The sequence below is a fragment of the Molothrus aeneus genome, chromosome 28 (assembly GCF_037042795.1).
Source record: "Molothrus aeneus isolate 106 chromosome 28, BPBGC_Maene_1.0, whole genome shotgun sequence".
NCBI lineage: Eukaryota > Metazoa > Chordata > Aves > Passeriformes > Icteridae > Molothrus > Molothrus aeneus.
The window spans coordinates 4,324,554-4,339,825 of NC_089673.1; the positions used below are offsets into that span (position 1 = coordinate 4,324,554).

The 15,272-nt window shown below is 46.1% G+C and overlaps 1 protein-coding gene across 1 annotated transcript in view; it reads left to right on the forward strand.

Annotated features, from left to right (window-relative positions):
- The first annotated feature begins 3,988 nt into the window (after window positions 1–3,988).
- MAP3K3 (mitogen-activated protein kinase kinase kinase 3) overlaps window positions 3,989–15,272 on the forward strand; it is a 31,513-nt gene continuing 20,229 nt past the window's right edge. The window contains exons 1-4 of the mRNA XM_066566894.1: window positions 3,989–4,054; window positions 10,359–10,480; window positions 10,983–11,072; window positions 12,333–12,373. Of these exons, the coding sequence (XP_066422991.1) occupies window positions 4,051–4,054; window positions 10,359–10,480; window positions 10,983–11,072; window positions 12,333–12,373 (257 nt within the window). The 5' untranslated portion in view covers window positions 3,989–4,050. The remainder of the gene's footprint in view (window positions 4,055–10,358; window positions 10,481–10,982; window positions 11,073–12,332; window positions 12,374–15,272) is intronic.

Below are 15,272 nucleotides of genomic sequence, written 5' to 3' on the forward strand. Positions count from 1 at the left end.
ATTCGTACTGTTTTAGAAACAGTCCAGACTGTCAGCTCATATAATATTTTTAATCTTCTTCCTCCCCTTCCTTCTCTAATTTTGCCATTCCAAAGGCAGAGCAGCTTCTGGTTTTTCAGCAGCTTCAGAGCCCCCTCTGCTGGAATGCTGCTGGCAGCCAGGCCCAGCCCTGGGCCACAGGACAGGTCCAGGTGCCCACCTGCTCCTCCCGGCTGGGAAAGGCTCTTGCAGGTGTGTTTTACAGGAGTTTCACATGATTCATGTCTCTGCTGGGGGAGAGATGCATTTGGGCCCATATTTATCCTGCCATGCTGTCCTAGAGTTGGGAAATGATGACAGTGTTCCATTCGCTTTGCTTTCAAGGCTGAGAGAACAACAAGGAGTTTTTAGGAGAGACAGAACTGCCTGGGATTCATGAGATTATTCTTACATCTGCTGAAGACAGCGCAGAACCCTTTCATGCATCCTTTGAAGAGAGGATGCCCCATCCCTGGCAGTGTCAGGCCAGGCTTGATGGAGCTTGGAGCACCCTGGGACAGTGAGAGGCATCCCTGCCATGGCAGGGCTGGCAAAGATGGGATTTAAGGTCCTTCCAACCCAAAGCATTGAAGGATTCTCCGGTTCTGTTTACAGGGTTTCTCCTCCTCACTCCCTTCTGTGGCTCTGGAGTCCAAGATGTAGAATAAGGAAGTTTTGGCATGGGACAAGGCTCAGCCTGGAGCCTGCTCTGCTCCCCAGGAAGGATGTGTCTACCTAAACAAGAAGGGAAGCAGGAAGGAAAGAAGAAATAGTACATCTGATAGCAAGGAAAAGGGGCTCTTTCAGTCAGGTATGCTTCAGAAAATGGAAATCCTACCACAATAGAAAACAAGATGATGGCATGGTAATTAAGACACTAGGAAAAGGTGCCAAGAGCTAAATCCCAAAGGTCTACTCCAGACTTCCTGTGTAACTTCTAACAAGTCACTGTCTCTCTGCGCAATGCCCTTAAGTCCCTAAAATAGGGATTACACTTCCTTTTCTTAGTTGATGCTGCGTGACAGCATTAAAGAATTGGGCCTTATAAAGTTCATTTCAAAGAAATGGGCTGACTGGAAACAGAGCAGCTCCTGGAGAGTGTCTGTGAATATCTTTACTGATGATTTTACATTAAATGAATAAATTCAAGAATTAAGTCTGTTCTGCAGGTGCTGTTTACAGGAGTGAAGCTTCTCTGCTGGAAAGCTGCAGCTTTGGAAGGATGTGGACAATCTGGGTGGAAAACCACGGAGTATCAGCTGGTGTAAAACAAATAACCTGATCCTCAGCAGGAACTGTAATGGCAGGACAAGGAGAACTGGGTTCAGACTGATAGAGAGAAGGATTTGATGGGCTATGTCCTCCCTGGGAGGGTGGGCAGGCCCTGGCACAGGTGCCCAGAGCAGCTGGGGCTGCCCCTGGATCCCTGGCAGTGCCCAAGGCCAGGCTGGGCAGGGCTTGGAGCAGCCTGGGACAGTGGGAGGTGGCCCTGCCATGGCAGGGGTGAAACTGGGGGGGTCTTTAAGGGCCCTTCCAACCCAAACCCTTCTGGGGTTCTGTGATTCCAGCATAGCATTAAGTACACAGTAAAAGTCAGAAAGGAATTATTCCCTTTTTCTCAAATTACACAAAAAAGGGACGCTTATTTTGGTAGAAAGTTGGATTGCAGTTCAGGAATGATTTACCAGCTTGTCGGGGAGGGGGAAATAAAGGTGTGAGGGTCTGTAGTGGTCCAAAAAAAGTCCTGATGGCATTTGCATGTAGATAGTGATGCTAGAATGTCTGTAAAATGGGGAAACCACAAACCAAGAGACAAATCTGTTGGTTTACACATTAGGTTTGACAGGTGGGTGAAGTGATGAGCTGTTAAGGACAAATCATTCTATTTTCAATTTGGTAGAAGGTGCGGGGAAGCTTCAGTGAAATCCAGACACCCTGGGCAGTGGGAGATGGGAACCCGAGTGAGTTCCACCAGGGTGGGTGTCCCTGCCATCTGCCAGGAGCTGCTGCCTCCTGTCACAAGCTGCCACTCGCTGGTCTAATATCTGTTGGACTCAGTAAAGCAAGTTTCTGCACAAAGGGACATGGAATCATCCTCGTTTAGCAGGACAAGATAGGCAAAGATAGCAAACGGTGAGGTGATGATGGAGTGGTTTGAAATCAGGGCTGGTGCAGTGGGGAACTGATACTGAATTTCTGCCTCCCAGGGCATGGGGTGGGATCTTCCCTCTCTTATAAAAGCTTTTTTATAATGATCCTGGCACAAAGAGTGAGCATTAAAATCAAATTTGGTGATGAACAAAAGTGGGAGGCTTCAATAATATGAGGGAACTGGAGTGTCTTGGAGATTGGATGAGTGAAGTGTGAGAAATAGAGATGAGATTAAATGTAGCAGCAGAGAGTGCAAGGATGTGAATTTATGGACAAGGAGAAATCTGTGGAGTATTTTATTGGAAATTAGTGAGGACAGGAAACTGAGATGTAGTGGTTGGTAAAGGGTAGTGATAAGCCATCATGAAGCTGTGAAAAAGCATGTCAAAAAGTGGTTCCAAGATCAATAATGGTGCTGTCAAATGAGAGAGGAGTTCAAATTGGATCAGGGACAAAAAACTACCCACATGATACCACAAATACAAGACTTGTATTAAGAAGGGAAAGTGGCTGGGTCTGTGGATTCCTTTTCCTATTTCTGTGTCTACCTGGTATGACACTCCAAGAGCTTTTTATTACCTTGACAGTTAAAAAAAAAAATAAAAATAAATTATGTTGCAGATAATGTTGTCATGTTTTGACTAAGTCCCAAATCCCTCCTGATGGGTAGGTTCAGATTCCTGCTCTTGTTCACACTTTTGAGCAATTTCCCTTTCCAGTCTAGTTTTCTTGTCCGTGTGCCTTATCCAGGTTCCCTAACCCCTTTGACATTGCTGTTTGGGAGCAAAGCCACTTCCAGACACTTGGCAGGTTGAGAAGCAGCAGCTGGAACATCTGCTCCAGGTGGGGTTCCCAGCAGCAGGGCAGCCCTGGCCAACACACGGAGTCAGGGCTGGGCTCCTTTTCAAAACAACAAACCCCTTCTCCTGTTCCTTTGGTGGAAAGGACAGCATGGAAATACCATCCTGCAGGTGCAATGGACACACACTGGGAAAGAGCAGGCTGGGGTTTGTTTTAAAAGGTATAATCTGATTTAAACACGGGGGAGAATGAGATGGTCTTTAAGGTCCCTTCCAACCCAAAGCATTCCTGATTCAGAGTGGAATTTCTGGGTTGGACTGGATGATGACAGAAGCACACGGTGGTGTGTGAACGGAGTTACCCAGCAGTTGCATCAGACCCAATAGAGCAGGATTTTTTAATTATAATTCATTAGTTCATTTGAAGGGAGCATTTCTTCTCATTAACCCTGTGGCTGGATTCCCAGAGGTGCTTTACTGCAGGTACAGCACGGGCAGACGGACAAAATTCGATTTTTCCTTTTCTATTATCTTTTCTGGATCCGGCCCCGCTGTCCGTCACTCTGATTGACAGCATCAGGGGGGGCGTGGTCTGACATGCCCCGCCTCCGATTGACGGGGGCGTGGCTTCGCCGCGGCGCAATGGGCCCCCGTGATTGACAGCCGGCTCCGCGGGGAGGCGGGGCGGGCGGCGCGGCTCCTCGAGCGCCCATTGGCCAGCAGCGCCGTCGGGTGGGCGCCCCGGCGGCGCCGATTGGCGGGCGGCGGCGGGTGCCGCTGTGATTGGCAGGAGGCGGCGGGTGCGCGGCGGCCGCCGAGCGGTTTGTTTTGCGGGCGGCGGCGGGGCCGGCCCGCACGGACCGCGGGCACCGGGACGCACCGGCAGCGCCTGCGCCCTCCCGCCCCCGCCCGCCGCTCCCGGAGCGCGGCCGCCGGGAGGAGGCGGCGGCGCGGGGCCTGGGAATGTGGCGGCGGCGGCGGCGGCTCTGAGCCCTCCCCCTCGGCCCGGCCGCCATGGAGCCGCGGCGGTGACAGCGCCGTCCCGCAGCGCCCGCCGTGAGCGGGGCCGCCGCCCGCAGACATGGGTGAGGAGCGGCGGAGAAGCCCCGGGAGCCGGGGCCGCGTCACGGGCCGGGGCCGCTGCGGGCGGGAAGGGGCGGCGGGAGCTCGGCCGGGCCCCGCTCCGGGGCGCTCGGACCCGCCGGGGCCGGCGCGGGCGGGCCCGGCAGCGGCAGCGCCGCGGGGAACGGTGGATTTTCAAGGATTTGGTTAAAATGGTGAAAATCGGTGTTTACCGAAACGTGCGGTGCCCCCGGCCGGTACCGAGCTTGGCCAGACGCAGCCGGCGGGAGCAGCGGGCCGGGCTGAGCTCCGGGGGCTCCTCCAGCCTCCAGAAGTTGGCTCTGCTTGAGACGGGAATTGCTGTGCTCAAGCTTTATCAGGGAAATTTCTATTATTAAGTGCAGCTTGGGCGTCCATCAAAATAGATTTTCTTTTATGGAGCTCCCTCCGAGTTCTCATTTGCCATTCTCAGCGCAGACAGCAACATGTAAAAACAAGTAAAGGAGTTGGAAGGACTCTTTTTCAAGAGGAAAACTTTATTATGAAGAGCTGCCATGACTGAATTGGATAGATTAATTCAAAATAATTTGGATTTGGACTGTATGTCCTGTATAAAGAACTGCTTATGGAGGGGGTCTTGTGCTTCCTAATTCTGTTTTCAGCTTAGAGAGAGGTGCTAGAATTAAACTTTTAATTGCTCTAAACCAGAACTTACTCATACTTGCATATTGGCAAGGAAATTCCTGCTTTTCTAAGTCTGGTGTTTCATGGCTTCATGGGCTACAACTTAAATGTTTCTTCCCCACAACCAAATTTGGTTTTCTAAGACTCTCCTTCATTTAGTCTGTGTACATAATTAACTTTTATACTTTAAATTCAAAACGCATTGCAAATGTTATTCTACAACTACTTCAATATCTCTTTACTCTGTTTTAAATTGGTAAATACAACAAATTCATGCAAAACCATCGCTAGATTTCTCTGCTACAAAGAGGAATAGTGTAATCCGCTCTGTTTAGAGCAGCAGGGTGCTTCATAAACTTAAAATGGTTTAGAAGTCGGAGCTTGGATTTCCATGAAAGTGTTTTCCAATGGCAATTGGACCTGTGTTTGTAAACGTGTGAGCACAGAATGAAAAAATACAATTTCATGGAGCACTCCACCATAGCATTGTGTGCATCATGGCACAGCTGCAAGCAGGTTTTTCCCTTTGCAATGGGAAAAACCTAAATTCACTCAGCAACTGTGACCAAACAATCAGATCAATAACGGGTGCGGGGCTGTACACGGCGCTCTGACTTCCTTTGGCCGGGTGTTTAACCCACCTGAAGGATGCGTGCAGTGCTGGTGTCGGGGCTTGCAGAACTCGGCGCTCACCTGAGCGGATCCAGGGCAGTCCCTGAGGGTCATTGCCCTCCTTGGCAGGCTGGAGAACGGGGCCCTGCAGCCCGAGGCGCGCAGGGGAGCGGGGCTGGCTTTGGGGAGCAGGCCCTGCTGCCTGCAGCTTCCCCTGCGCTGGCTTTTCCTGCCTGTGTCACTTCCTTCCCTTGGCTCACACGCACCCGGTGACAGCGCGGAGGGAGCGGGGCTGAGCCTGCGGGTCAGGACCGGCCCCAATCCCAAATCCCAGCCCTGTCCTTAACTTGTGAATGGGAACAGGGACCCTGAATGTATCCTGCAGTGATGTGCCTTCTAGAGCTCTTTGATCTTTCCTCTCACTCTACAAACCAGGTCGTTTGTGATTTCCTAAAGCTTGCACGCAGCAGCATTTTGGTACCACCAAAACCACCCGCAGCAAAGGACTCGAAACTCCTTTCAACTCTTTCTGCTTTTTTGAGACCTCTAACATAGACACAATTTGTGTAAAATTTCCTCATTGCCCTCAGATCTGCCAGCCACTCACCCAAACCAGCTTTGCTGTTGTGCGGGTAGATAACACACAGATGTGTTCACTTCTTTCTCTTTTACACAATATGGGATCATGTGTCCCACTATGACACCACCTAAAACATGATCCTGGACTAGGGGTGTCCACAGACATGCAGATACTTCTGCTGTTCTAACGTTGTGATTTTTTTTTTTGTTCTTTTTCCAAACTGTTTCCATTTCCGACTTGTTCAGACCTGTGTAACAAACCAGGGATTGGTTGAAGTAAATGCTTTGTGGAGAGGAACAGCTTTCTCTGTGAGCAGCAGTTTGCTTTTATCGAAGTTATAAAAATCCTTGAGTGTAGTTTTTAAAACATGAAAAGCATTTCCTGGACAACATCTTTCCCGCACAAAGCAGAACTGTGTTTCCCAGACCTACTGGAGACCAGGCAAAACAGGGTCCCTCAGTGCTCCAAAAATTGCTTCATTTTCATTTGTAGCAGCTTCTGCATTGTGCAGTTAATGTAAAGCTGCTCCACGTGCTTCTCCAAGTCTGTCTATGGAAATCCTCTGTTGGGATGGAGCTAAAGAAGTATTCAGGCTTCTCAGCATTAAATCCATCACAGTGCTGTCCTCACCAGATACACTTTTTCCTGTGCAAGCTCAGTATTTGACTTTATTTTATCCTTTTAAGAGATAAATACTCTGTCATGTCCTACCTCATCAACACAGGGGTGAATTACAGGATGTATGGTTTAGTAGTAGGGAACCAATAGCTCAGTGTAAGACCACTAAAAAATGTACAATAAGATTCAAACTCAGCTGAAGTTCTTCCATCCTCTTTGTCAGAACATTAACTGTTCCCATTTTATGAAGATAAATAATATTTTGGTGTTAGAATGGCTGCAGTGAGTGAGATACAGAGCTTGCAGGGCACTGACTGGGGTTTGTAGAATATCCTGAGCTGGGAGGGACCCACAGGGATGGTGGAGTCCAGCTCAGGACACCCCAGCAATCCCACCCTGTGCCTGAGAGCGTTGAGCTCCAGTGTTTGCCAGATGCTGCCCTTCAGAGTTTGTGCTGTCAATTCACAAGTTGCCTCAGTAATAAATAAATTCACTTCATAGCTGCAGTCTGTAATAGAGAGCACACACAGTTGGCTGGATGTGTCCTCTGTGCCACAAGTGAGTGACTGCTGACTCCACACAGCCTGGGACCTGGGGTAGAACACCTGTAGCCAACCCTTCAGCCACTGATCTTTGTTTTCCAGTGATGTTTAGAGGAGAATTCTTACTCTCAGACCTATTCTTTGATGGACTTGATTTCTTGTCATCAGCCCTCAGTTATAAACTGCTTTCTTAGCTCGTTTGCTGCTTGCCCAGAGGAACTCTGCCAAGACAAGCTCTTCATCCTCCTGGTATCTGGCCAAACCCAGACTGCACTGTAGTGGAAAACTTGTGTCCCAGCTCTTCCCTGAGTGTTTTGGGTGGTAGGAACCTCAGGGATGTTCCAGGCCATAGGTTGTGGCATTTTGTTGTGCACAGTTTCAGCCTTTGTCTGCCAGGTGACTCCAAGGCTGTTCTTAGCACCATCAAAATGAAAGAGTACCAGTAAATTGGAGACACTCCAGTAAAGGCAAAAGGTTAAATGTTCAACTGTAAAGTTGGAAACTTAAAAAAAAAAAAAAAGGAAAAAGTTGTGCCATTGCCTACCTGGAACTTTAGCTTCATTCACAGCTGTTTCTTCACATTTTCATCCCACAAGGGGTTACTTAGTGCTGAGATAGATCCCAGCACTTATTTCCTTTGGCTGATGTGCTTCTCAAAAAGCAGCCTCTTGCTTAGGTTGTGTTACTTACACCACTTGCTTCTTTTACATGCAGTTGGAATGTCAAGGAGTGCTCTCCCTTCTCCACTGCCACAATGTGGTTATTGTCTCATTTGGCTTGTCTTGGACAGCAGAGATTTGCTGGGTTTTGATTTGGATTTTTTTATGTTCTCTGCTCTGCATTCCTTTTTTAAGATTTTTTTTTTCTGTAATTAACACCTTCTGCAGATGCATTGGGAGATTTCTTTTCCTTTTATTTCATAACCTGGTCTAGGCTTGATGTTTCTGGTGTAACATTGTGGAGTCACAGTGGATGTATCTCAGATGTTGGGTGCTCTCAGGACCAGGTTAGGACTGACCTTCCAGTGCCTGAAGAGAGCCTGCAAGAAAGATGGAGAGAGACTTTACAAGTGGACAGGACACAGGGAATGGCTTCGCACTGCCAGAGGGCAGGGATGGATGGGATGTTGGGAAGAAATTCCTCCCTGGGAGGGTGAGGAGGCCCCTGGATCCCTGGCAGTGCCCAAGGCCAGGCTGGACAGGGCTTGGAGCAGCCTGGGACAGTGGGAGGTGTCCCTGCCTTGGCAGGGGTGACACTGGGTGGGCTCTGAGGTCCCTCCAACCCAAACCATTCTGGGATCCTGTGAAAGCTAAAACAGAGCTGGGCAGAAACTGTTCGGTTTAGCAGAGATAATCCTAGTGTGACTTCTGTTCTGACTGGGACTTCAGCTGTTCCCTCCTTACAAAGAAGTGTATTTTTCTCATTCTGCTTTTAACTTTCAGCAGGATCTGCTCCCTGCGTGCTTTACAAGCTGTATGTGTCCCACATCTGTCATCTTTCAGCATTGCGAAAATCTAGTTTATTATCCAGGCATTGATTAATTATGAAGCCAGTCTTTGCATAAAACATAAGCTGACTGCTTTGGAGAGACTCGTGAGCAAATGCACGACACGAAATTGCAGAAACAAATTGTCCCAGTGAGTCCCTTTTCCAGAGAAGTGCCAGTGTGAGCCAGTCCATCCTTTGATGTTCAGCAGCTGCTCCAGGACAGCTCTTCCAAATGCAAGTGATTACCTATCAAACCAGTGCCATGAATCAGGGGCGAGTGTGTAGCCATGGTGGATTCTTAAAATTAAATTTCAGTTATTTACAAATCAGCTTCAGAAATGCTCATTTCAGTTGAAACTTCTCAAAGTGGCAGAGTGAGGGAAGAAAGGAGGAACTGTGATAACCTCATCTGGCTCACATCACTTCCAAAAATCCCAATTATCAAAAAAAAAAAAAGTTTTTCATTCAAATTTAGGGTTTTCAGGTCCTCTCAAACTCTTTTAGAAAAGCCAGATTCTCCTTGGCATGTCCAGAGCTGACCAAATCGTTGCTTCAAATTCCATGCCCAAGTGATGCCTTAACATCAGGAAGGATTTAACTGAGTGTATTATTTGCCAAGGAAACAACACCTGATCCCTAAAACCTTTTTGGGTCCTGCTATGTGAGACAGCAGGCAGGCAGTGCAGAGGGCAGGGCTGTGCCAGGAGCAGTGACAGCCTGAGGTGCTGCTCTGTCCGCTGGGGCACAGGGCAGCCAGTGCCCAGTGCAGCCCCACTTTGGACAGAGCTGCACTTGGCAGCTTCCTTTACCTTCTGCAGTATCGAGGAATTTCAAGTCCTTATCCTTGCTCAAGGAAAGAATTCATTTCCACAGCTCCATCTACCATCCATCACAGCCACTGTGCATTGCTCTCTTTGTACATCTTTGTTTTTTTTCTCTAAGCACAAGGTTCTGCTGAGTACCACTTCTCAAAACAAACAGGCAGTGGGAAAGAATATTTTAAATTGGTTACATCAGGAATCTTCAGAAAGTAATTCTTAGTCAGTGGAACATGCAAGAAAAAAAATCCATGTGTGTTTTTATATTGCTGCAAGGCAAGAAGCTTTGAAGTGAACCTGCTGCATTGCACTTTGCCAGCAGACAGTGTTCCTAGTGCTGGACAGCTTGAACCTGCTCAGCAGATCTTGAAATCCCATAAAATGGTTTGAATTTTATTCCATCAGCTTGTTCTGAGGGAAGAGAGGAACGTGTTGGGGCAATCAGTGCAAATGGGCTTGTGTTCACAGATACTCCAGGATGAATCCTTGTCCAGATTTTCATTTCTCTTTCTACTGGCCGTGGTTTGTTCCACTAGCAGGCAAGAATTCAGAGTTAACAGGACATCAAATGGGAAGGAACAGACTTTTCCCAGGTTTTCCTTGGCAGAAGCACGTCAGCTTGCCCTTCCTAAATGACCTGTGATGGTCTAGCAAATCTGTCCAGGTTTTACTGCTGGTTGTGAAGACTTTTGAACAGAATTAGGGGCTGGGGATATTCATTCTCATCTGTACTCTGGCCAGATCCTTCTGTGATATTCGACATGATGACTTAACATTTATCTGTCAGTTTATTATGTCACATTCAGTTAAGTTGGGGCTTTTTTATGACTAAATTAAATCCCAGTGTATTTGCAAAGATCCTAAAAAGGATTGCTGTTCTATGAGCCAGCAGAAAACCGGTGTAGAAGTGTCAGAGCTGCAGAAATGTCATGGTTGGTGCTCACCCAGACAACTCACTCCTGCAATTCTTCTGTGTGCATCACAGATGAACAAGAGGCCTTGAAGTCCATCATGAAGGACCTGGTGGCACTCCAGATGGGCAGGCGCCACCGCCTCCCTGGGTATGACACCATGAAGAATAAGGACGCTGCTCACTCCAGCAGACAGGTAAAACGGTGTGTGCGTGCCTGAGCTGGTGACCTGGGGACAGAAGGGACACAGCAGGTGGACAGAGCATCTGACTGGCTCAGATCCTTGGCTCTGTCCTGTGCTTCCAACAGCCAAAGCATCAGATGGGAAGTAGCTCCTTGATCCTGCTCAGGCTGTGGCAAATATGGTAGCTTTTCTATTTTTTATATTTTATATAAGATTAATGAATATAATATCTGTATATATTAATATATTAACAATATCAATATTATATTAGTGATGTTATTATTAATATCAATATTTGATATTAATATCAAACTGTATATATTATATATGCTATACATCTATGTAGTTTAATAAAATATTTAATATATATTACATTATACATGTGTGTATACTGCATTCTCCCCATATGTATTTTTTATGGGGTTTGGTCTGCCCAGCTAAAAACCTTAGCAGGTGGCTTTCTGATTTCACAGTCATATTTCCATTTTTAAAATGATTTTATTCTTTTTTAAAGAAAAAACACAATGCCAGCAGTCCCCCCCTCTTGGGCAGCCCTGCAATAATGAACCAGTGTGCCTCTGCAGCGGAAGAAAAAAAAATTCCGGTAAGAAAACTGACTTCATTTCCATATTAGCAATTATAAATTAGGAATATGTCTTCAAGTTGTGTGCAGTGACTTCATGTAATTCCCGTGCTGTTTGCTGCATTGTTCCTTTACTGATCAATTCAGATGAATTCTCTATTTTTATTTTTTTTTCATTTTGGAGTAATTCTAGACTAAGTTCTTTCTATTCCCACATCTAAAAAACCCCTCTTTAAAGCGACATGTGAGTGCCCCACCTGCGGCTGCTCGTGGCTGGGGTTGGGAAGTTCATTTTCCCCTGGTCCAGCAGCACTGCAGGAATTCCGTGTGCTCCCAGGGACTCCATGGGTCCTTTTGAACTGCATTCTTGACCACTGGGCCTGCCAGAAACTTCCTCCAGCTAAAGAGCATTTCCTGGCCACGTTTTTTTTTGAAGTTCCTAGATGTATGATTGCCTATTGTCTGAGGCTTTCACAGATGGCTTAATCTATTCCAATCACATAAATCGTGCGGCCGAAATGATGGAGCCTTATCAGGGTAGATTTTTTCCCTTTTATTTTTATCTTTCTGACCTAAATTGGGATTTGAACTTCCAATGTCCAGAGTTGAAAGTTCAGCTTGTTGACTCTTGCATGCCACCCAGCATCTTCTGAGTTTACAGTGGCTGCACAGGTTGCACACTCAGTGCTTTTAACTGTCAGGTGCTGGTGATGACCCCTTTGCTGAAACCTTAGAACTTTAAAAGGTGATACAGAATCAACCTGTTTGTACCTCTGAGTTTCAGGGGCTGCATTTTTGCAAAAGCAGAGATTTAGTCCATGTCTTAAGAATAAAGGATAATAAATTGGAATAAAAATTCAAAAACAGGACTAGGAATAAAAAATGTAGCACATTCCCTCTCTGTTTCCTGCCATGCATGCTTTGAGCATGCTTAAAGAAAATTGCCTTCAGGTTAATAAGCAATTAGGACTGAATTACAAATTTTTTCCATGCAGTGTTAAAGATAGATTAATTTTTTTTTAAGTTTATTTCAATGTCCTCTGTTTAAGTGTCAGTTTACCAAAATTGCAGCTCAGTTTTTACCCCTTTCCTTCTCTTTCTCCTTCAGCAGTTTCTCCATTCCTCACGTGCTGTGTTCACGTATCAGCCACTTGTTTCCACAGTCTGCTTCAGCTTCCATGGAGAAAGTTAAAATACTAAAATCGTAATGTGGTGCATTTGTGTGCTGTTGTGTGTGCCAGAGTTTGATTGTGAGCTCACCTTTTGTTCTTTCTCCTGCAGAATGATGTCAGGATAAAGTTTGAACATAATGGGGAGAGACGGTAAGTTGGCCTTCACTGCTTTGATTCTTTGCTTGGGAGGGTAATTTAGTCATCAGTAATTTAGCTTCAATATTTGGTTGGCTTTGCTTTCCTTTTTCCTGAATGGAAATCACACAGTGAAGGCAATAGCAAACAGCTCACACACAACTTGGTTATTTTTAGAGATCAGTGTGTCATAAAACACTGATTTATTTCCATAACATTTATTTGTAAGAGAACTGCAGCATTTTTAAAAGCTGTCCAGCCTGAAAAAAATTCAGCCTGAAAGTCTTATTTCAGATATGTTCCTATTTTGTTTCATTTAACTGAAACCAAATGAAGCTGATCAAATCAGCATCATTCTTTTCTAATTTCTCACTTCCTGATGCCCTGTCACTATCACTGCCCTGCTGTGATTGAGCAATAGATACAGCAAGGGAAGATTTTTTTTTTCATTGGTGTAAAAACTTCTTTGTTATTTCCTCTGATATTTGGTTTTGAGAGACATTCTTTTACAAGGAAAAAAAAAAACCCAGAAATAACTGAAATAGCAGTTTCAGTTTTTACAGCATTGTTTACAATGGATAAAATTGCTGAAATATTTCAAAGTAGGTCCCAAAAAGCCTCTTATTTGCCATCAATTCAAGAGGAACTCTTGAAACATTTTAATGACTCGTGGCTGTGTGAACACTCAGGAGGGCTCCAGGCTTGTCTGTGGTCTCTGGCTCTGCTCTCACTGAGGGAAAACATGATCTTCATGCTGGGCTATAGTGTCTGTATTTCAGAAGATATTGATTGGGTTGTAAGCATGAATGTATGTGCCATCTTCACAGCCATCTTGTGAGATGGTTTCTCCCAGGCCAGGCAGTACTTCCATCATGAAGTAGTTCACAATTTCATGATAAAATGCAAATTTAATGTGAATGGCACAGGAGGAGAAGTTGTGTGTAGTGATCCTCACAGCCTGTTCTGACAGAGGTTATTGGCCAGGTTGTTGAAGCTCCTCCTTTGTCAGATTTTGGGATTTCTGTTAGGAAAGCAGAAGTGTTCTTTGTTGGCAAAGCAGGCTGTGGAGAATAATTTCTACTCTTCCTCAAAACTTGAACTGTTTCTTTCACTGAAATCCTATGTGAATAATTCTGTCAGTGACTTCTTGTGCTGTGGGAGAAATTTTACAGGTGATCATCACTGGGATTTGCTCCCTCCTTTGTCAGCCAGGTCTGCTCAGCACTCTTCTGTGTCAGGGGCTTTGTGGGGACAACAACAGAGCCGCAGTGGGACATGTCACCGTTCCTTGTCACACTGTGTCAGGACAGGGCAGCTCTCCTGTCACCACAGGCTTATCATCCTGCCTGTCTGCTGGGTGCATTCCAGGGGGCAGAAGGGTTTTCTCCTGTTGTTTTTGGTGGTTTTTTTTTTCCCTAAAATGAAAAGGTTGATTGTGTGTCAGTCTAATTATGCAGTTGTGCTCGCCTGAATTCCCTGCTCCCAGCACAGTGTGCAGTTCCAGACAGGGAGCTTGCACCAGAATGTCAGTGTGTGTGCTTGGTTTCACAGGAGCTGCCAGATCTAACCACAAATATTTAAGGTGGTCAGGCAGGAATGGGCTCCTTAAACCCTGCAGTCCAGGATTTTGTGTTAGAGGAGTGCACAGAGTTTTTAAACTAATAAAATTTGTGGCACCTGAGAACAGCTCTGCTTTTGAAAGCATTGAGTGTAGAATGGGAGCCTTTATAAGGGACTGAGAGCCACATGGCATTTGTGTGGTGCCAGACTACTGTGATTTCATGTATGGGTTTCCTAGGAATATGTAGAAAATGTTATTGTGGGCAGCTTTTTAACAAGGACAATTCTTTCCAAACAGCTGAATGTTGTAGGTCTGGTAGCAAGATAACCCTTCATGGGAAGGGCTGAGGAACACAAGGGGTATTTAAAACAAAAGCTGCATCTCTTGAAAGGACACCCAGGGCTGAGGAGGCTGTGTGGATGGATGACTGGGAAACCAAACCTTCTCTCCAAAGCACAGGTTCATCCCAGAGCCAGAGAATCCCACGATGGTTTGGGATGGAAGGGACCTCAAAGACCCAGTGCCACCCCTGCCATGGGCAGGGCCACCTGCCACTGTCCCAGGTCACTCCAAAGCCCCTCCAGCCTGGCCTTGGGCACTGCCAGGGATCCAGGGGCAGCCCCAGCTGCTCTCTGTGGCCCCTACACAAAGCCCCTCTCCCTCCCTTTCGCCACAAACTCCTGTGAGATAATTCAGGGTCTCACTGAGTTGGTCAAGAACAGGTCTTGAGTTTCCATGGTCCACTCAGTAACTTGGAAGTCCAAACAGTCCCTTGATCATTTGTAGTGTGCTGCTGTAGCAAAAGAAATATAAAAAACCTGAAAGATTTTTCATTGCAAAAGATTTTTTTTCTCAAAGTTAACTAGCAGGAATTGCATGGGAAAGAACACCAATCTTCCAACTGAGGTCAGAAAGTATAACCAGATATTTTAATAGTTCGTGTGTGAAGAGGATCTTGGATTGTTTAGCCTGGAGAAGAGTAGGCTCGGGGGAGACCTTGTTGTATCCTGTTTTTTCTGCCTCGTGACAAGTTTGTTAATTGGTGCTCACAATCCAGCTCTTTGTGGCAGTATCTCATCTGTGCCAGAGCAGGTGGTATTTTTTAAGCCAAGGTGCACAGGGCATTTGTATCCTGCTATGTGAAAGACATTTATTCAAAAAAGGATTCTTTTCTGCCCGGGGACAAAGGGATTCTATTTGAAATCTCCAGCTGAATATTGCATTTTGACAAACTGTATGGAAACGGGCCAGAGATCAATAATTCCTTATTGAAATAACACATATAAATTTAAATTTGAAAGGTTCCCTGCTTGCTTGTGGATGAGAGGAGACCGTTCAGATGTGGTTTTAATG